The 22,059-nt window shown below is 44.5% G+C and overlaps 1 protein-coding gene and 1 long non-coding RNA gene across 13 annotated transcripts in view; one reads left to right on the top strand and one right to left on the bottom strand.

Moving 5' to 3' along the window:
* LOC117196951 (uncharacterized) overlaps positions 1–987 on the top strand; it is a 91,995-nt gene extending 91,008 nt beyond the window's left edge. The window contains exon 5 of the long non-coding RNA XR_004477397.2: positions 35–987. This is a non-coding gene — a long non-coding RNA (uncharacterized LOC117196951). The remainder of the gene's footprint in view (positions 1–34) is intronic.
* The window catches only part of TECTA (tectorin alpha), a 78,712-nt gene that overhangs the window by 7,172 nt on the left and 49,481 nt on the right, over positions 1–22,059 (bottom strand). For 9 of the 12 annotated variants that reach the window (XM_049713270.1, XM_049713264.1, XM_049713266.1 and 6 more), the window contains 8 exons: positions 16,792–16,991; positions 12,325–12,708; positions 9,987–10,273; positions 8,131–8,411; positions 4,942–5,052; positions 3,398–3,600; positions 2,289–2,452; positions 1,607–1,855 (listed from right to left, as the gene is read on the bottom strand). In XM_049713270.1, coding sequence (XP_049569227.1) covers positions 1,607–1,855; positions 2,289–2,452; positions 3,398–3,600; positions 4,942–5,052; positions 8,131–8,411; positions 9,987–10,273; positions 12,325–12,708; positions 16,792–16,991 — 1,879 coding nt within the window. Of the gene's footprint in view, positions 1–1,606; positions 1,856–2,288; positions 2,453–3,397; positions 4,734–4,929; positions 5,053–8,130; positions 8,412–9,986; positions 10,274–12,324; positions 12,709–16,791; positions 16,992–22,059 lie in introns of those variants that run through there. The other 3 variants (XM_049713271.1, XM_049713273.1, XM_049713276.1) reach the window with 3 other exon arrangements.

Below are 22,059 nucleotides of genomic sequence, written 5' to 3'. Positions count from 1 at the left end.
GAAAGAGGAATGTCACTCTTCTCACCTGAAACAGGTCATAAAGCCCTTATGTGAGAGGTGCCCTCCCTATACCAGAAGGAAAGGAGCATCCTTATTTCTGAAGACAAAGGGACACTGAGATGAAACTGAACAGTCTGGCTAAGATTCCCTGCAGTTTACTACAATTACCACATACTCTTGACCTTCTCCACGACTGTCCACTCTTCATCAAACCGGGCATAACAATACTCAGCATGAACTGTTTCCTCGAGTCTTCGTTTCCTTATGAAGACTCCCATGTCACGTAGAACTTAACATTAGATAAATGTTATGCTTTTTTCCTGTTAATCTGTCTTTGTCCATTTAATGTTCAGACCCAGCCAGGAACCCTAAGAGGGTCAAGAAAAACTTTGTCCTCTGCAACACCAGGCAATTTAATGTTGCATCTCCTCCAAACAAGGCAGAGGAAATCCATCCAAGAAAGGCTAATCATACTCCTTCTCAGGGATTCCCTGAATTGGGGTTAGAAGGAATGCTCACTCTGGGGGGTTACAATGCTGAAAAAAATGCCAGTGTCTAACGAGGTCAATGAGAGAGACAGAGACAGAGAGGGAAGTGACTGAGACAGAGAAACAGAGAGCAAGGGATAGAGGGAGGGAGAGAGTCGACAGCATCTGGTTTCCTGGACCCAGTCCCTGAAGCCGCATCTGCTTAACGTGATTTGGTTTTGTAACCATGAAGTGCCTTGCTTTTGCATAAACTAGTTTGAAATGGTCTCTACCACTTACAAGAGAAAGAATTTTGATTAACATAGTCAACTGCTTTTAAGAATTATGGTACTGGGATGATGGAAATGTTCCAAAATTAGATTATGGTGATGGTTGCACTTCTCTGTAAATTTACTAAAAATCATTGAATTTTACACTTAGAGCAAGTACATTATATTGTATATAAATTATGTATGCAATAAAAAAGTATTGTTGCTAGACAAAACCAGTAAGTATGTTTATAAAATAAAGATAATTATCATGGTTGTTGTTTGGTCCACAGTCTTTTCTTCTTTTTCATTCACCCATTCATTTATTCATTCATTCAACAATTTTGTTGCATAACCACGCTGTTTCAGGAAATATACTAGGTGCTGGGCATATACTGGTAAGTAAAAAAAAAAAAAAAGTTTATAAGCTATTATTCTAATCCCTTTTTAATTTTCATAGATGTCCTATTCACCAACCTTTAGTTATTCTCCTTACATCCTTTCATTTGCAGATAATCCACATTCAACTCAGATTGAAATTCAAGTAGGCAGGACAGAATGCCCTCTTGGGTCACATTGAGAGTAAAGCATTTTGTAGTTAATACCACATGGAACTGGTGACCTACCACTAAATTGCTGTGGATTTTAAGCACTGCTTGATTCACTAAGCCTCAGCCTTCTCATCCGTAAAATGGGGCTTATAATATCTACCTCATACGTTGTCATCAGGATTAGATAGTTCTTGGGTGCAAAATGCTGGCCCTGTAGGTCGTCAACAAATGTTAGTTCCCGTTCTCTTCCCTAAAAAACAATGTAGACAAATCTAATACTAAAGGCTCTGAGACTGTCCTCCGAGAAGAGGCTACCCACCCTTCTTCAATGATGAAGTATCGGAGCTTGTCATTGCTGTCGCGGGAGGGGGTGGCGTAGCATTTGTTCAGCGTCAGAATCAGATGCGTGGAATCGGCTCCAACCACAAAGACCCCTACATACAGCACATCTCGAGTTGTCAGCACCACTTCGCCCTGGCGGTATGGATGTTTGTAGGAGGCATTTTTGTAGAGCGCCATCTTGGTGGTGAAGCTGCCTTCTTGGGTTGGAACTGTCAGGTTAATGACGCTACAAGAGAAACAGTCATAAGTCGGGGAACCCCAAGCAACGTTATCTATTCAATTACTTACCATTTTCCAGGCTGCAAATGCAGAGGGAAGGCCAAGCAGAGAGTAGTAAAGTCTAATAATTAAATTTAAATAATTAAATCTAATTTTAATTAAAATTAAAAATTCAGTTCCTCAGCACCTCTCTCGCCCTGGCACATTTCAAGAGCTCAATGGCCACATACAGACACTGTATTGGACAGTACTGATGTAGGACATTCCCATCACTGTAGAAAGTTCTATCGAACAATGCAGGTCTAAGGCATCTAGGTTCAGAAAATATGAATTATTCTCTCCCTAGTGCTTCAAAGACAGATGCTAGCAGTTTTGACTGTGCTAACCTTAACTGTCAACGAAAAGACGGAGCAACGTGCACAGCCCATGAGATTCTCTACCTTAGCATAGGCTTCACGACAGAGTCCAAGGAGATCTTGATATCCAGCTCATAAGCACATGAAAATTCCACACTGATCGTCCTGTCCCTGGTGATGATGTTGCCAGTATTGTTGGCACTTTCTATCCAAATGGTGTTTTTATACATGATATGAGTGGCATTGGACTGCAAAGCAAAGGGAGGTCAGAAATCATTAAATCTGGGCACGAGCATGTGGCTTGCATTTCAAATCCACGGGCCGGAAAGTGGAAAAATGGCTTCATTTCATATATAACCCGGAGGCCAATATAAATCAGGATGGAGCTAGTCTCAGCACTTACTAGGAAAAAAGTATTAACAATAGATGTCAACAGCACCCTTCAGTCTGATAACCTTGAATGCCCACGGAGGGTGATTTCATGTACCACTGAATTCTAAGTACAACCAGTCCCCAGTTATCTGCGGGAACCCAAGCCGGGGACAGCATGAAGTATTGCCATCCTGAGGTAATACATATCTTCTCTTTCAAGTCTTAATTCAAAATCCAGCCTCCGCCAAGTCTTGTACCAGACAGCCCACAAGTACCAAAATGAACACACGCATGTTTCACCGTCTTGCACCTTTCACTCCCTGATAAAAAGTGTTAATGAACACAGTTATCAAAAAAAGACAGTAGGAAGGCACAGGAGGAAGAGAAGTGAGATGCTTTGCTAACCTATGAATTGGATAACCTGACACAAAATGTTGTGACCTTGCTGTATTTCTGCAGCCAACTGTTAAGTGATGTCAGGGACACCCTTACACCCTGAAATAGCTGAACCCAGCTGTCTTTACCTGGAAGAACAACAGAAGCATGAGAGAAGTAAAAAATGTGTCAACATGCAGGGCAAAGGACAGCAGACAGCGCAAACCAGGGAAGGAAGCATGTCACTTATCTTGCTTTCAGTTCAACCACTTAGCACCCAATGATTATTTTCCCGCTGTCCTTCATTTCGCACGTGCCTTTTGCTGTTTTCCAAGGAGCATGTTTCTAAGTCGAACCCCTGAAGTTGGCTTAAGAACAATCAATGTGCAAACACCTGGAGCTGTCACCACCTCAGCCAGGTGCTCTTTCCTGCCCTCGTTCCTCACCTGCACAATGTTTCCACAGTTCCCTTTGGTGTTGTTGATCTGAAAGGAGATAAAGTCCTCTCCCTCAATGCCAGTGCACTGCCTGTCATTGATCCGCACACCCTCCCTCTCGAAGCCGAGCTGGAAGAGTTTGCACTTAGATATGGACACTTCCATCTGGGCAGCCTTGCAGGTCACCTCTGCATCAATGATGTCGTGGGAGTCTGTGGGGAAACAGTCATTATGAAAGGCACGTCAGTGAGAGTTGGTCTTGCTGTGTGGGTGGGCGAAGCACCCCATTCTCTTTAGAAGAGGCTGATGGGCTTCACACAGAGGCTGCAGCATTTCTAATGAAGCTCTGATCAAACTAAATGAGTATATGAACTCATTCAAAGCAATAACTTGGGCAATCCTAGGGCCTTTTTTTTTTTTTTTGGTCCATGCCGTGTGGCATGTGGGATCTTAGTTCCCCGACCAGGGGTCGAACCCACGCCCCCTGCATTGGAAGCGAGGAGTCTTAACCACTGGACCACCAGGGAAGTCCCCAGAGAGCCTTTTTTTAAAGGTGAAAATGCTATACAAAGCGTCTTTGATCTTTTCTTCCTAAACCCAGGATTTCCGCCCCGCTTTGGTGGTAGCTGCTGTCCGTAAGCTCCATACCGCACCTGGCTCACTGTGGCCTGGCTAAAGAACGTGCCCCCAGTGAGGGCAGCCCCGGTCAGGCCTCTCCACAGCCCAGCTGGTACCCAGGCCGGCACTCGGAGCTCTTGTTTTTTGAAATGGACATTTTCCGTGAGTACACAAACACAGGCTAATAAGCACTAAAGAAACGGAGAGAAACGTTTTTATCTGCTCAGGTGAAGCCTTTGAACAGCACATGTGGTCCCCTTCTGCGGAGCCTTCTGGTCAACCAGGCTTTCATTCTCTGACGATGCTAAACGTGGCATGTGCCTTCTGAGTTCCTCGGTTCAGCCAAGGACACGGAGCTGGGAAGCAAAGCACGTCCCCCACGAGCCGACAAAACGAGTATGCTCTTGGCCAGGGCACAAGGCCATTCCTACCTTAAGGGGACTCCTACCTGGAGTCCTAGTTGTTTGCCGTTTGCGTCAACATTTCTGCTTTCTTCAGGACCCACCGAAAAGCTTCGGGCCAGATAAAGCTGGCTTTAAACACGTCTTACAGCACCTGGCACTCTCGTCCTGATTCTTTCATGTTTTCGTCAAACCACCTTATCTCCCTGTGAGTCTAAGAGATCAGTTTGGATCCCTCTGATGTTGAACATGGCCTCAGATGGAGCTGGCTGATGCTATGCATGTCCAAATTTGCGTGTTATCATTTATTGAAGAAAAGGATGTAGCTACAAGGAAATGAACATTAGCCTGCTTTGAAGAGGTCGGGTTCCTTCCTTGTTCTGCTTAAATGCTCATGAAAGCTTCGTTACTTGGGTTTCTAACCCACAGTGTGGGACGTGCGGGCTCCCACCCGAAAGCCTTCCTACATGGCTGCCGGGCGTCTCCCGCGGGGCCTGTCTGGCTGGGGGTGGGGTGGCGGCAGGTGTCACTCACTGTTTCCGTAGGGAGGGGGCTCCATGCAGCCACACAGCTCCCCTCCGTTTTCCAGCTCACAGGTTCGATTGGGACAGTCTGCTCCCAGACAGGGATCTTCAACCACTCCTGCTAAAAAGGAAAACAAACAGAAACACAACTTGATTTTCACACCAGTGCACGGTAGCATGTGGTCACACTCTGGACTCGCCACTTCAGTGGACCTGGTGTGGTCAGATGGCAGATGCAAACCAACAGACAGGGCAGCCTTCCGGGAAATAATGACGATACTAGTAATTGGGTCCTTGCTACGTGCTTCATGCTTTGGTGGCATTACCTCTTCCGACCCTTACAAGCTCTGCCAGCTAAGTATTGTAACTTGGCATCACAGCTGAAATGCACCCAAGGTCACACACAGGTGAAGGTAAGAGGGGAAGATGGAATACACAGACACGCTTAACTGCCGGGACATCCCGAGACTGCTGCACTTCCTGCTCTGTACCACAATCATATGCATTGGTATCGTTATATTTATATAAAGAGTAGGGTCCAAGCCATTTACCTCTAGATTCGCAGCACCCAGCCACCTCATAGTAGATGCTCAACAAATACTTGTCAACAATGAAGATTCTAGGGCCAGTAAGGTCCCAGAGAGGTCCCTCAAACCAGGACTTCTTAGTCTTTTTTTGATTCATGGTCCAGCTACCCCACAAACTTCTACTTAATTTTATAAAAATAGACAAACTACCTACACACAACTCACCAGCATTGACTTAGAGTAATGGTACTGTTTTACCAAAGAGGGGAAAACTCTAAGTAAAATACAAATGTATGTGAAGTGTCACCACCAACAGGTTATAAACGATATTTCTGTAGCAGATGAGCCCATAGGCCACCTGTGAGCTCGTCAACATTTCAGTTTGAGAACTGCTGATTGAGAGCATTTCTTTTAGACACTCACTTTTTTTTTTTGAGTTCTTTATTTTATTCTTGATATGAGTTTGTTTTCTGATGATTTGACTCAATATAACAAAAGCACATTTCACTTACATATTTCAGTTGTTATTTCTAATTGTGTTCCCTTGGAAAATTTTAATTTTTAAAGTTTTGTCAAATTGCCATGCAAAAAAAAAAAAAAAAAAAAACAAGTAGTCCTGAGAAGCTTAAAGTGAAACACAGCAGTCCCTCGCCTAGGCCCTCTCCACTTCCGTTATTTTTCTTGGTCATTTTAAAAGTCTTTTGGTTGTTTCTTCGGATATTTAACTCTATGTTTGCAAATGGTAAGCGAAAACGGTTTTCATTTAATTTTTACTTTTATCAGAATAATACTGGTAGAAAGTCAAATAATGCTGTATTGAAGAATGGCAATCCCATGTCCCAATCTTCTTATCTTCCAGTTCTAATGCTTCTGAGACAACTATTTTAAATCTTTTAATTTTTCTAGTTTTTACGTCCATATTTCGAAATATCACTATTTTTCTTGATTTTTCAGTATTAGATCTCTATCGACTTCCTTTTAGAGAAGATTAGGATTTAGTAGACACTCACTTCTTTATTTAAAGACTGTCTCCCTATCCAGGTGTAATAATCCTCATCGTCGTGGCATATGATGGTGAGTGTTGAAGAAACAGCAATGATTCAATCCCAGCACGAGCCAAGTTCTCTTCACGAGTTCAAAAACAAAACAAAATCCCTGAGCTATCCCATAGCTGCAGATGCTTCTCCCAACCCTCTGCTAAGTAACTATTATACGTGGGAGGACAGGTATGGCGGAGCATCAGCCTGTCTTAATTCCTAGAAAGACGACTGAAGGAAAGCCATCAGCATCAGTCAAATGCACTTACTTTTTAAAGGCTTCCTTTTGTAAAGACGCTTTTGCTTGCCCAGTGGGTTCAGCACCTAACACCGGTGCTAAGCACGCAACAGCCACTCCATGAATGTGCTGGTTGATTAACACAATATGAACACCACCCAAGAGAATAAGGGAAAGAAAGTGTGGAGGTTACAGCTTCCAGGAAGGAAAGAACCTCGCTTACAAACATGATGGTCCACCTACCGCTTGACAAATACGACATGCCCAATTCAGAGGGAAGTTTTAAGGTTAAAAGCAAAAATTCATACTTAAAAAAAAAAATCCACACAATTTTTAAAGTTCAAAACAGTTAACGTTTTTTAAAGTATTGTTTATTAACAGAACAGGGTAAAATATTGAAGTTATCAAACAAACTATTTCTGTTGCTTGCTAACAGAGACCGGTCATTTGCTTGTTAAGAGTTTCTGAAGTCACTGAATGCATATTTTAATGAACCACATTGTTTTCAGGTTCTGAATTAAGTGCATCCCTACTCTTGCTCAGGTTTGGTCTGCAGATTTACTGATGTGCACGCTCAGTCTTGGAGTGAACAGGGCCAGTTTTCATGGCAGTACCTGTATGCACATTGGGTTGGTGGTGCATGTCGAGGGACAGGCACACATCCTGTCGGCCGCAATGTCATACTGCATTCATGGGACAGATTGATCAGTATGTATGTGCACACACATATATGGATGTGACACATTTATGTGTGATTATGTACATATTTATTTGCTCCATGTATTTGATTAACATGGTAAGAAAATGAACAAAGAGAATAATGGATAACGCAGATCAAAATAGTTTTCTTACTACAGAAAAAAAATGCAAGAATCTACAGATCTTTATTTCATCAGTAATATATGTGTAATCCCTTTATGAATCAAACCATGGCTTCCTTGCAACCAGGCAGATACAGACAGCTCAATTCCAACTCAACTTGCCACTTGCCATGTGCCTTCTCTTTCTGATCTGGGCTCTGACCCATGTTAAGGGAGCCATGTTAAGGAGAGCTGAGTTTGGGGCACTGATATCAATCAGGAATCCTATACTCTGTCCGGCTATCTTAAAGTCACTAGCTACACTGGTGTTTCTCCAACCCAGAGAACCTCACCTTCCCCAGCGGGTGTTCCAAATTCCATAACTGGTCAGGCAATTAGAGGGGAGTCAGGCTCCACTGAAAATGCGCCCCATGAAATCTGCTACAAGCTCTCACAGCTCTCCACCCTCCAACCCTGGAAGCAGATCTATGGGTCAAGATGCAGACCAGCCAGACGGCCCTGGACACAGCGATGCCACTGGCAAAGCTGTGCTTTCAACTTAGCAAAGAGTCTGCAGAAATAAAATAATTCTCTTACAGCAATTCTCTTTCTCAATCCACTCGGTGCTGAGGATCCCGAAGGAGCGGCAAGACTCCCCATAGGCAGCCAGGGAGCCGCACAGCTGGTACTTCTTGTGGTTGTAGCAGCCGTCCAGGTAGCAGGACTCGTAGAAGGGAAGGGGGTCGAGCAGCCCGTAGCAGGGCTGGAAGAAGCCCTTCATGTCCGTGAGCTTCAGGCAGTAGCCGTCGCCCTGCATCTTCTGGATGTGCACGTTGTCACACATGGCCGCGTACTGGGAGAACTGCAGCTCATTGCAGCTGGGGGCGAGAGGTCTGGTCAGGGTAGGAAGCAAAACGAGGCATCCAAGATGGCCGACGAAAGGGCAGACCGTGGCAGTGCCCTTTTCAGCTAACCCAGAAGTTAGTGTGGGATGCTGATCCCAACACTAACAGACTGTGTGACCTTAGGAAAGTCACGGTAATTTCTATTGTTACGCCACTGGGATAAGTGAGGGTAAGATAAAGTGATGGACTGGTAGCCAAAGTGTCAGACAAAAGGTAGATCTTGATATAATAACCATTAACCTTCGATATAACTGATACAATAACTATTAACGGGTGCTCATATAATAACAACCACCACCAATAATAATAATAGTTACTATCACTATTAATAATCATAGCAACGACAGTTGGTAGAATTAAAGATTTGAAAGGAAGTCCAGAAACTTCTCAACCAGTTCCAGTTTAGCTATCAGAGACCGAAAGTAAAATCATCAAAAGAAAATTGGTGTCAGGCTGAAATCGTTTATAAAGGAAGAAAAAAAGGAAGAGAGGAAGGGAAAGGAAGCTTAAACAGACTCATAATTCCTCAGGAGGAACTGAAGCTTGCTCACCTTTGGAAGCCCCAGAATAGCTTAAGTGTGCAAAGTAGTCATTTTTCTAACTGTGGGCCCTAGAAGTGACATTTTAGAGAAAGCATCACATTAGGAATTCTGGAATCTAATCCTGGCTTTGCCACTTATAGGACCCCCTCAACGTAAATCATTCCACTCTAGCCTCTGTTTCACCTAGAAAAGAGACTGGACCAGATGGTGCCCAAGGTTCTTTCCAGCTCTGGGTCCCATAATGCACAGGATAGTTTAATTTACGGTACATTTTTCGGTTTACACCTGCAGAAGGGTCACAGAGGGTTTGGGGCTTCATTTTCACATCTGGGAATTTAGCTGATGTTTGGTGTATTAAAGCACAAGGGGACAGAACCATTGTACGAGCAAAGAAATGCCAGGAAAGAGAAGCATATCTATAGATCCTGAGAGGAATTAACATAATTCAGCAGCCCAGAAGGGCCCTAAATTAAACACCTTTGGAGTAACTTGTTTAGCTCATTCTATTTCAGCTGGCCAGAGAGGGGCCTGATAATCCCCTTGCGGACTTCTGCTTTTAAAAAGGCTTTCTTGATTCCCACCAACTTGTACCTGCACAAAACCAAGCCTCTGGTAAGAGTCACAGACACACAGTCTCAGCACGGGGGAGCAAGGGATAGCCCTCATCTCCTGGGTTAAATCTTAATCCCACCCCCCAGCAGGGGTGCCCAGTTGCAGTCGGGCAGCTGGCCAAGGTTTCAGAATTCTAATCTTGGGCACACTCTTCTGTTTAGCCGAGGGCTGGATGACACAAAAATGTAGACTTTTATCATCTAAGCCTAGTTCCTCCCTCTGCTGTTCAAGAAACTGCTGTGCCTATTTGTATGATGAAAACTCCAAAGACCTTCAGCTTAGCTCTTTGCAGGAGTCCGGAAGGGTGATGCTGTACAAAGTCCCTTCCTCAGCAACACCTGTCATGGACGTGGGAGGACTGGGGCCCCTGAGTCTAGCGGCTGGAAGTTCTCACCTCTTCTGCATACCGTTGGTTTTCCAGCTCTGGGCCAGCACCACGCTGCTCACCACAGGCCTCCCCCGCAGGGTCACGTAATCATCGGTTAAGTCCCCGTTGAAGTTGCCACAAAGGCCACACACTTTGTTCTGCAGCCTCTCACTGATGCTGATTTTTATTACGTTGAAACCATTGTAGTGTATCTGGATGTCAGGGCTGGTGTCGATCACCAGGAACCCCTCGCTGCTGTAGATTTTGGTTGCCAACCCGGTTATAAATGGAACATTCACTTGTGTGCCATTCACCTGTCAAAGGAGAAAGAAAAAGTATATGACCCTCAAAGCAGGGACTGGCAAACATTTACTGTAAAGGGCCAGAGTAAATATTTTAGACTTTGCGGCCCATATGATCTCTGTCAACTCTGTCCTCGTGGCAGGAAAGCTGCCAGAGACAACAGTAGCTAAATGAGTGAGGCAGTGTTCCACTAAAGCTTTATTTACAAAAACAGGCAGCAAGGAGATTTGGCTGAATTTCATATTTTGCTGACCCCCGCCCTAGAATTTGAGTACTCCCTCATCTAACTGTCCACAGTTCCCCCCAGAGAAGCAAAATATGGAGGCAGAGAGTTACAAAAAAAAATGATGGAAAAGTATAACTCACAACAAATGGCTGGATTTTTGTATAAAATTTTCTCTAGCATAAACCAATTACTGAAAACGAAATCCCAATCCTGTGCTAAGGAGGGTCTAACACGGTTAAAATGAACCTGGGGGTCATTGCTATGTTAATTGTTTTCTTGTTTATAATGTTGAAACAGGAGGTACCCTCCCAGAGGTCCTATAGGTACAGTATTTTCTCCATTTGTCATTTTCTTGCTTTATAACAGTTTCTTTTTTCCTTAGCCCTTAGGACAGAACATAACATGCCTTTCCTGTACTTACAAAATAAATTCTTCTCCCCACCCCAGGTTATTAGTAACTTCCATTTCTTAAAAAAAGCAGAAGCCTTTAAAAAATATGATTCTTTACTATTTTAGTGGCTGGGGGTATTTTATTCAGTTTTGCTGTCACGTGGTCCCTTTTCACTTTCTTGCTGCTGTATTCTGGACCGATGCAGTTGTGTCTATGCGGGCCAATTTGCAAAAGGAATTGGAGTGTCAAAAACAGTAGCAGCTTTCATTGACGTTAAAAACCAGTATTAAAATCCAGACTTTTCCTTTTAAGCCTGCAAAATACTGCCAGTCTTTTCCCTAAGGCTGGATACTAAGCTATTTGATGACTCTTCAGATAAAGATATTCCCAGTGCACAATTATCTGAGCCCGTGGTAGAAAGCAGATACAGTAACACTCAATTCCAAAAATGCTCCTATGCGTGTGCTGGCTCTCTCCCTGGCCCTTCCTAGCTGGAACCGCAACCCGGGGTACCGGGTGCTGACTCCATGGTTCTGGTCTGTCTGCTATGAACAGCCTGGTTTAGCTGAGAGGCTGGGGGTCACCACCACTAGTTCCGAGCAGATTATCTTCTTAAATGGAGGGATGGGAGGAATGCAAGTTGGAGAGGTGTATTAGTTATGGGGGTGGGTTGGAGATTCACATTTATTTATATACGGGTCTAAGATTCACAAGAAACCAGGCAGCAGGCCTAGGGAAGGGCCAACCTAAGAGAAAGCCACCATATCCTTCCTCTGTTTTCTTTCCCTTGGTGTGTCATCAGGGGGCGCTCTCATAGCGAGGGACGATCCCTCCCTGCCGTTTTTGTTTGTTGGTTTAACATCTTTATTGGAGTATAATTGCTCTACAATGGTTTGTTAGTTTCTGCTGTATAACAAAGAGAATCAGCTATACATATACATATATCCCCATATCTCCTCCCTCTTGCAACTCTCTTCCGTTTTTATTTAGTAGCTGTGTTTATAGGCAAACGCTTGCCTTCTCTCAGTTTCTAGAAAGGATGGCAGAGATGAAAGAGTGGGTCTTGGTACAGGTAGGCAGAGCTAAGAATAATTTTAAAGGCTCTTAAAAGCAAATGAGATGCTTTTTGGAAATTAATTCAAAGTAAAAGTTGACTTAGCTACCATTTTATCACCTGAGGCTCTATCAGCACCCACACCGACCTTATAGCCCTGAGACACTGTACATTTCCTTTGGAAATCGTTAGTCAAGGACTAAATGGGGCCCACGCTTACGCTTATAGAATCTTTATATTTTCATTCTTTAAAATCTGGTCATCGGTGTATGGTACGTATGAAGCAACAGCCTGTTATCCTCAAACCTCACGGAAAACCACAGCAAACAACCCCCTAGACACGCCCACGTTCCAGAGTACGTTTCTTAAGAATCAAGGACAGGCTCGTCACCTTGACAGTGTGCCGGTCGTTGATGAGAATCTGCTCTTCGTTAATGTAGAAATAGACGGGCGAAATGATGGTGAGATTGGGGGACGACCACTTGTCGAAGTTGATGATGAGCTGGAAGGAGATGTCGGGGAGCTTCTGGCAGATGGTGGAGAGCACGAAGGCGCAGTTGGCTGGGAAGCGGAGGAAGGCGCCGTCGAAGGTGCGGAAGACGCCGCCGCCGGCCGCCAGGCAGTAGGAGGTCTTGGTGCTGAAGCAGCCGCGCACCCCGTTGCGCAGCGCGCACTCTTCGTCTGACTTGCACTGGCGCGGGTCGCACTGGATCAGGTTGCGCCGGAAACAGCGGCAGCGCCGCGTGCAGTCACTGTTCCAGAACAGCTGCTTGGGCTGGAAGAGAGGCGCCGTTTGCATGCAACTCAGGCTGTGGTCAGAGTTGGGGCCCCCAAAGCCCAGTCCACCTGGACCCTTTCCAGGCGGGGCTGGCCTATCAGTAATGGGGCTGGAATTTGCAACAAGGAGCAGTAGGGAGGCTGGTTCAATTCAAACGTTACACCCCCTGCATGTAACTCAGATGCCAAACAATGTGCAATTTAGTCTTTATTGGTTTCAGTCAAGAATTTGGGAATTTCTACGGCTGGATTGTAGAACTAATCACAGCCAACCAACTGGAATGGGCAGCTGCCAGAGGAGGAACTAAGTGAAGAGGAAAAATATTTGGTAGGAAATTAATCTAACAAGTACCAGCTCCACTTCAAGGAAGAAATTTAAATTCACTCAATAATGATAAACCCCACCCTTCAATCTTAAATAGGTTAAAAGAAAGCGATAACCAACTCTTATGATGAACCATTTCAACATTCCACAATACTCACTGTTCCAAACGTTTTCCTTGTATCTAATCTACTTCCAATTTACTTCTGTTGCAAATACTCCATTTCTATGTCCTGAAGTGAGAGGCCTAGATAACAGTGAGGTTCCATGAAAGGAGAGCTTTGAGATCAGGCCACCTGGGGTTTGATCCCAGCCCTGCCACCCTACATGTGCCACCCTGAGGGGCACTACCAAGCTCCCAGAGTGTCAGTTTCCTCTCTCGAAACTGGAGATAATAATAATATCTTGCAAGGCAGTTGTGAAGATTAAATAAGACATGTGAAGCACATTTTCCGGCTGAGAGAAGGTACTCAATAAATAATAGCTGCTGTTATTACCGGAGAAGGACCGCTCACCCTCTTTCAGATAGTGAGGAATTATATAAAGTTATATTAAACACTACGACCAAGTGGATCATCAGTTGGTAGCAGCTATTATTTTTCACTCCTTCTGCAAATCTGTAGACATGACTCTGCTTGAGGACCTCGTGCTCTTGATCTTGCACTTGTTCTAGACCAAGAATTCCAGGAAACTGTTGGAAATTGGTCGTGATTGTCCAAGTGGAGTGTGGTCCCAACGAGTGGACTACTTCATAGAGATGTGGCCACTCGGGGCATTAATTCAATTTTCTAAAACGGTGCTATCCAGAGGTGGTTTATTTATTTATTGTTTTTGCGGTACGCGGGCCTCTCACTGTTGTGGCCTCTCCCGTTGCGGAGCACAGGCTCCGGACGCGCAGGCTCAGCGGCCATGGCTCACGGGCCCAGCCGCTCCGCGGCATGTGGGATCTTCCCGGACCGGGGCACGAACCCGTGTCCCCTGCATCGGCAGGCGGACTCTCAACCACTGCGCCACCAGGGAAGCCCCAGAGGTGTTTAAATGGCACAAGATGGGCCTATGCTACTGTCTGGTCACCATTTTCCATTTTAACTATAGACTTATCAAAACCCTGGATATCAAATACAGATCTGACTCAGATCCAAGGGTAAGTAGATAGAGGGTGAGATCTTCCAGGAAGAGTTTTCTCAATCTGGTGCACTTTAAGATTCCAGTGCCCTGCTGATTCTTTCATCCTCAAAATGAAGTAGTTCCCGGAACCAAGCCTTCCCTCCTTCCAGACCTGTAAAATATTGACTTTCTTTCTCTTGTCAGATTTGCAGAAAAATTGAGCGGACGGTCTGGCCTCTCTCTGATGAGAAGTCAGACATTACATGGGTGGAAAGAGCAAAATAACCTGAAGCATGTGGATATGATCAAGGGTAAATAACTCATCCCACAGGGGAACTCGATCATGAAACTGGCATCACAGTAAAGAGACAGGCCCAGTGCTGCTTTCTCCACCTTAATTAGACCCGACAACGTCAGCTGGGTGATTACCCTACATGCTAATAGCTAGATGTGTTCTCTTTTTATTTCCAAAGAAATCTGTTGAATAAACAGCCTCCAAGCTTGTTTGAATTGTGGCAAGTAGATTATCTGTTTTGTGAGTTTGCTACTTCCCAGATATATGTTGTTGTCAAAACCCACTGACTTTCTGATGAAAAGCGGATAATAATGTTTATAGTGCTAACAGCTGCTGAGAGCTGTATTGTGCCTTCCCGAGAGCTCCAAGGGCTTTTACACGCATCGTTTCATTAACACACCTGGATTTTTCATTTATAAAATGCTTCTGAAGAGAATGAACAAAAACAATAGCAGTTACCAATTATTGAACTACTAGGTGCCAGGTACTAAGGCACCTGGCATTGATTATTCATACAACAACCATACTGAGTTGGTATTGTTAGTAATGTTTTGTAGATAAGGCAACAGAAGCTCAGAGGAATGACACAGTTTGCTCAATGTCACATCAACAGCATTGGTTCAGCTAGGATCAAACCCGAATCTCATTCCGTTATGTCACAGACACTCAGGATCTCTGTGGAGGGGTGCATGACACACTTGCTAGATGGATACATTTCAGTAAATCTCTGGACAGGGGAGCAGAGATTATAATAGTGTTTTTCAGTTTTGAGCCTGGTTATCTCTTCTCCCAGATTGTGGGAAAACGGAATCTATTATTATTTTCTCCCACATGGTCTGCCTCTTCCTTTCAAATAATCAATATTTCTAAGAGCTTAACTTCAAAACTCACCTCTACCAAGAAGCCTTCTTTGATCAATTTTACTATTTTACTCTACTTTTCCCCATCTTTCTAATACAACATTTAAACAAATTTCCCACCGAAAATGAGACCGAAGGTAACGTCCATATTGATTTTCTTTTATCTCCTCTCAAAGTAAAGCCAACTTAGTTGTTCTTGAACAAGAACAATGCATCTTTACAGAAAGGAGGCATTATTTATTTTTTGCCTAGTTTATTTCCAGTTCAGACATTTCAATTAGATTTTTTTAATGCTGTGGCTCTTTTTCATCTTAAAATTGATTAGTTCTCTAGGGTATTATATTTCACTTGTTGATATGTTATTTTGTAATTGTCCTCTTGTTCTTTAAAGTGCTTTTTTTCTTTTTTGCGGTACGCGGGCCTCACTGTTGTGGCCTCTCCCGTGGCGGAGCACAGGCTCCGGACGCGCAGGCTCAGCGGCCATGGCCCACGGGCCCAGCCGCTCCGCGGCACGTGGGATCTTCCCGGTCCGGGGCACGAACCCGCGTCCCCTGCGTGGGCAGGCGGACTCTCAACCACTGCGCCACCAGGGAAGCCCTAAAGTGCATTCTTTCCCCCTCTCCTGAATAGATTTTCAAGTTCCTTAAGGCAGGGAACATGCTTTATCATCCCCAACGATACCACTAGCACAGCGATCTGCAAATAGCAGCTATTCCATCGATGCTATTGTTAACTGTCTACTCGCCAGTGTACGTGTTGATATCCTTTAAACAGAGAGTGGCCTGGAGGCAGAACCAAGGGCTAAATACCCTCTCCAGGAAAGATCTCTTCTAGCTTAGCATCACAGCACATAAAGAAAGATTACAGGGTAGAAAAGTAAATGATTGTGTGAGCTAATATGTTTTACTCAAAGAAGGGCATCTTCATCAGCTTTATGTGAAGCCCCCAAAGAGAGAGAAGCAGAGGGTAGGACACAACTCTCGGGGGACGGTACTAGACTGACAAATGACACATGCAGAGATGGCAGCCCTCACTCTCTCTAATGGAGCTGCAATAAGCAGAAGAGGCAAAGCCCCATCTGCTAGCCTCAAGCTCTATCTTTTGCAGTTAAAAGTGTCCTTAGCCAAGACAGCTACAAATGTCAGATTCACCACCGTCCTATTTCCAAACAGTAGCCACATCAGAAGCTTTCTAACTAAGATTTACAGGAGAAGAAATCAGAAGGGCCTAGAGAAAGGCGTGGAGGAGAGAGAAACACAAATGCTAGCGAGGAAGGGTGGGAGAGTGAGACCCAAACACGTTTCCCAATCCGGTACTCCGTGCGCAAGAGCCTCACCAGACCTGTCCTTGACCTCTCGGCCCCCCGCTCTGCTTCCCTGCGAATCCACACCACAAGTGGATTCAAGTGGGAAGATGGGTCCACCGTGGCCCGCCTCTTGGAGCGGGAGAGAAATCTGCTGCCCAGCAAGGAGGACCCGGTGGGTGGGGCGCCCCTACCTCGTAGTACTTGCCGTCAGAGTAGCAGCCGCAGTTGTGGGGCAGGATGCAGCTTTTGCCGTTGAGGACGTAGCCGGCGTCGCACTGGCAGCCCTCCACGCAGTAGTGGTTGCAGTCGCTCTTCAGGCGGATCGCGGCGCAGCGGGGCTGGCACACGCTCACGCAGCTCTCGTAGTGGCTGTTGGGAGGGCAGGTGACGGCTGGAACGGGAGACGAGAGTCAAGATCGACAGTCACCAGGACGGTCAACGCTTTCCTCTGGCCCATCGCTCACCCACTTGCGGAGACGGAGGCCCGGTGGGGAGGAAGCTTTGCCACCTTCCCTCTTTCCTACTCTCTCTGCTTATGGAAAGCCTCTATCTGACTTATCCCTGTGGAAGTAATGGACCAAAGAGCAGATGGAGGTGACAAGTCTCCTCACACCATCTTTGTCCTGTCCTCAGCCTTGTTTCCTGAGGTCCTCTAGAACCTGTTGCCTTAAACCCATCTCCCAACATGCATCTTGACTCCAGTGAGTCACTGGATGGCCCCCCGGGGGTGCCCCATATTCACTCCTGCCTTTAGGTCCCCAGGTGTGTTGATCTCCCTTCCCCAACCCCTTCTTCATCCTCCCAGCCTATCTGAATCCTGCATTCTTCAAGCCCCAGGTGGAGTCCCAACTTATCTGCAGAACTCCCTACTCTTATACCAATACCAACTCAGAACTTCCAGGACCTTTTTCTAAGACAGTAGTTTATAAACGGTAGGCCCCTGAGCCTCTTGATTTCTGAGAAGGCAAACGTGCAGTGTGTGTGCCTGTGTATACAGACCGACCCATGTCAGCTATGTTCTGTGGTTTTCAAATGCATGTAGATGCTTTTCTGGAAGGCAGTTGGGGTCCTGGTGAAGAGCGTGGGCTCTGGAGCCAAGCTGTAAGAGACTGGAGCCATTACTTAATCTCTCTGGGCCTCAGTTCCTTATCTGTACAACAGAGATACCCACAGCACCGCTTCATGGCTCATTGGGAGGGAACGAGTGAGTCTGTGTACTTACAACAGTGCCAAGCAACTAAGCGTTCAGTAAGTGTTAGCCAATCATTAAAGATAGATTTGCTTAAAAGTTTTACAGAAACTAATAATGCCATTTGCAGTGACATGGATGGACCTAGAGATTGTCATACTGAGTGAAGTAAGTCAGACAGAGAAAGACAAATATCATATGGTATCGCTTATATGTGGAATCTAAAAAAATGGTACAAATGAACTTATTGTCAATTCCACTCCTGGGTATATACTCAAAAGATTTGAGAGAAGTATTTCAAAGAGATATTTATACACGTTGTCATAGCAGCATTATTCACAATAGCTAAACCGTGGAAGCAATCCAAGTGTCCATCAATGGATGAATGGATGAGCAAAATGTCTATATACAATGGAATTATTCAGCCTTAAAAAGGAAGGAAATTCCGCAGTATACTACAAGGATGAACCTTGAGGACGTTATGCTAAGTGAAATAAAGCACCCACAAAAAGACAAATACTGGGGGACTTCCCTGGTGTCTCAGTGGTTAAGAATCCGCCTGCCAGTGCAGGGGACATGCGTTCGAGCCCTGGTCTGGGAAGATGCCACATGCTGCGGAGCAACTAAGCCCATGCACCACAACTACTGAGCCCGCGTGCCTAGAGCCTGTGCTCCGCAACAAAGAGAAGCCACCGCAACAGGAAGCCCACTCACGGCAACAAAGACTAGCCCCCGCTCGCCGCAACTAGAGAAAGCCCACGCACAGCAATGGAGACCCAATGCAGCCAAAAATAAATTAAAAAAAAAAAAGACAAATACTGTATGAGTCCACTTCTCCAAGGTATCTAAAGTAGTTAAGTTCACAAAGACAGAAAGTAGAACATTGGTTGCCAGGGGCTGGGGTGGTGTGGGGTGGTGTGGGGTGGGGAGAATTATTGGAGTGTTATGGAATGGAGAGTTATTATTTAGTGGGTACAGAGTTTCAGTTTTGCAAGATGAAAAGAGTTCTGGAGATGGATGGTGGTGATGGTTGCACAGCAATATGAATGTATTTAATGCCACTGAACTGTACACTTAAAAATGGTTAACATAGTAAATTTTATGTCTATATTACCACAATAAAACAATTTTAATGCCATAGCTGCTATGTCCTTATTTCATTTGCATTCTTTGTGAGGTTGACTGTCTTTTCATTTGTTTGTAATCCATCTGTATGTCTTTCCTGTGAACTGCCTTTTCACATCCTTTGCACATTTTGTGTTGGTTGAATTTTTTTCTTATTGAATTGTAAAAGCTCTTTATAAATGAAAAATAGACTTTTGTCTGTCATGTGTTAAAAATATTTATCATTTGTCTTTTGACTTTGCTTCTTCTTTTTTTTTTTTTTTTTTTGGTATGTTTGTGGCTTTGATTATGTTTTTGCCACGTAGAAATTTAAAAATTTAAAGTAATCAAATTTATCAGGTTTTCCCTTATGGCTTTGGTCATTTTGCTTAGAAAGTCCCTCTCTACTGCAAGATTACCAAAAAGACTCCTTTGTTTTTCTTCTAGTAGTTTTATAACTTAAATTTCTATGTTTAATCTTGGTTCTGTCTGGACTTTATTTTTTTTTCATTCCCTTTTCTTTTTAATTTAATTAAATTAATTTTTTATACAGCAGGTTCTTATCAGTTATCTATTTTATACATATTAGTGCATACATGTCAATCCCAATCTCCCAATTCATCCCACCACTACCCCCCCAGACTTTATTTTTGATTGAGGAAATGAAGGAAGTGTTTAAATAGTTTTCTGCCTGCTAGTTTGTCCCTTATTGAATAGTACATTTCCCCCCAGTGATCTGAAATGCCAGCTTTACTATATACTAATTTCTCTTTAGTGTTTGAGCCTGTTTCTGGACTTTCTCATCAGTCCACTGGTTGGTCTTTCTGGGAATGTGCCGGTATTGACTTGTTTTAATTACTGAAACTCTACAATACATTTTAATATCTGGGAAGATATACTATCGATTTAGAGATGTCCACTGTTGTTTCAAGTATGCTGGTCCTATTTCTCCAACTAGACAATAAACTCATTATTTTACACTTCTGATTCTTCCAGGGCCCTCAAAATAGTGCTGAGAACATGACAGGTGGTTAATAAATATTTGATTCTTGAAAACAAACTTCCAAATTCCTAATTCTGATTTTCTCCACCCAAATGAAGTACTAAGAGCTGAGAGTGATGATGCCTCTACACCTGGATTTCTATCACGGTCACGAATGTGTCTCTTGCTGTGGCCAGTGGACTGATGTAGCCTTTGTGCCCAAGGTGGGTAGGATGTGTGGGTCCCTCTGAGGAGCAATGCAGCAATGCAATAGAATTGACCTTGTTTGAGCCCTGGCTTTGCAACTAACTAGCAGTGTCACCTTGGGCAGGTTACTTACTCTCACTAAACCTCTGCTTCCTCATCTGTAAAATGGGGATAATAAGTAGTAAAGATAAAATGAAGTGCGATTTTGCAAAGCTTCTGGTACAGTGCCTGGTACTTCAATGAAAGCTTCTGTTATTAATAGTAGGAGCAGTTGTCATAATAGTAATAGGAATTTTTAAAAGTTGTTCCACTAGAATTTACTGAGTTTGCAGAGAAATATATAAGAAACCCCCTAATTACCAGACTTTGGACCCCGGACTCTGAAGTAGCAAAAGCTGCCTCTGATAAAAGAGAAAATGATAATGATACTCAAACTTGGCTGACCACGTACCAGATGTCAGGCACCAGGTGGCCTGGTTTATGAGACATCATCACAGTTAATTCTCACAATGGCCCACTGAGGTTGGGAGATGCCTTCACAGACCTGATCCTACAGAGCTGTACACGCTCTGCAGTACCTGCGGGCTCCCCAGCTCCTCAGGGCCTCCTGGCCTGACCAGGGTAAGAGAAGCAGCACTGCACAGGGGGAGAGCACTGTCTCTGGAGGTACTTTCCAACTTACCCAAGCCACTTGCCTTGGGGAAGTAATTGAATCACTCTGAGCTTTAGTTTCTTCCTCTAGAAAATGGGACTATTAATGGTGCCTACTTTACAGGGTTGCTGTAAAGTTACAGGAGTCAATGAGTGAGGACTCATATCGCACTTAGAATAGTGCCTGGCACGCGGGCGGAGCTAAATACCTGCTATGCATTTGTTATTTGCTTCTCTTACCGTACTCTCACCACCCAGTGCTCTACTTTAAGTCCCCCATTAAGGGACTGAAAGAATGACAAATTCAGCTGAAAGAATTTTAAGGATGGGTTAGTAATTAAGACAATCGGCCTCCCTTTCCCCCCACCCCGCCCCAAGTCTGTTTGTTCAACTTGGGTGAAGGAGTTTTCCAATGCATTTGCAAAGAAGGTAATTGAGTAATAAATTATCCCATTGATAGGAACAGCCAATATCATTGAAAAACAACAGCATTCTACCTTGTTACCAATAAAGCGTACATTTAACGGGCAGTTCTGGGTTAATCCTTTTTCTCCTGAAAACACCATTCTCATATCTCAACATGTGAGTGTTGAAATGGATTAATTCTTAGTAGAAGTGGGGGGTGGGCAGAGGGATGCTGTTCTGCCCTTGCTTCTCAGAGATTAACGTCATGTCAGATATGGTTACAAACAACTGTATTCAAGGCAGCCTGTGTTCACTGATCTCTCAGATTGAATTGGCTGAGTTAGGACTCCATCTCCCACGGCTTTTCTCTGTTCTGAAATTCAAAATGGAAAACTAAGCTGTCTCCAACTGTGTCCGCCCCCCCAATCTCCACCCACACGCCGTCTTTAAAGTATAATTTCTTTCTCTTATTTTAGCTTTTCTTTTTGCCAGTCACCACCACCACCTCTTCAGGAGCTCTCTTTTGGATCTTGGCCCCTGTCCTGAAATGCCAAGGTGGGGGAAGGTCTATCCCTCTCGTGGTAAGGACGCTTGGCCTGGGCCTTGCTGGCAGGCAGCTATCTAGGCCCGGATGGGGTCCATGGCCAAGGGTGAGGCAGGACAGACTCTGCTCTGAGTGCCTTGGATGGAACTCCCTGTGACGGTGTATAGAGTAGGCAACCGATGTCTGGACAGAACTTTGAGGAGGGGAGAGGAAAAGTTGCTGGTGGAGGGGACAGACGGACAAGAAAAATAGTTTTCATATGCATTATGAAGGGTATCCCTTTTCCAAACTGCTTCCCCATCCTGCACCAGTTTCAGCCCCATGGGTCCAAGCTGCATAGAAGTAGGGGACCTTCCTCCTCAAAGGTAAGGTCATAA

This window comes from Orcinus orca, chromosome 8, assembly GCF_937001465.1.
Source record: "Orcinus orca chromosome 8, mOrcOrc1.1, whole genome shotgun sequence".
Classification (NCBI taxonomy): Eukaryota; Metazoa; Chordata; class Mammalia; order Artiodactyla; family Delphinidae; genus Orcinus; species Orcinus orca.
The sequence above is the reverse complement of the archived record's forward strand: the minus strand, read 5'-3'. Positions and strand labels throughout refer to the sequence as shown.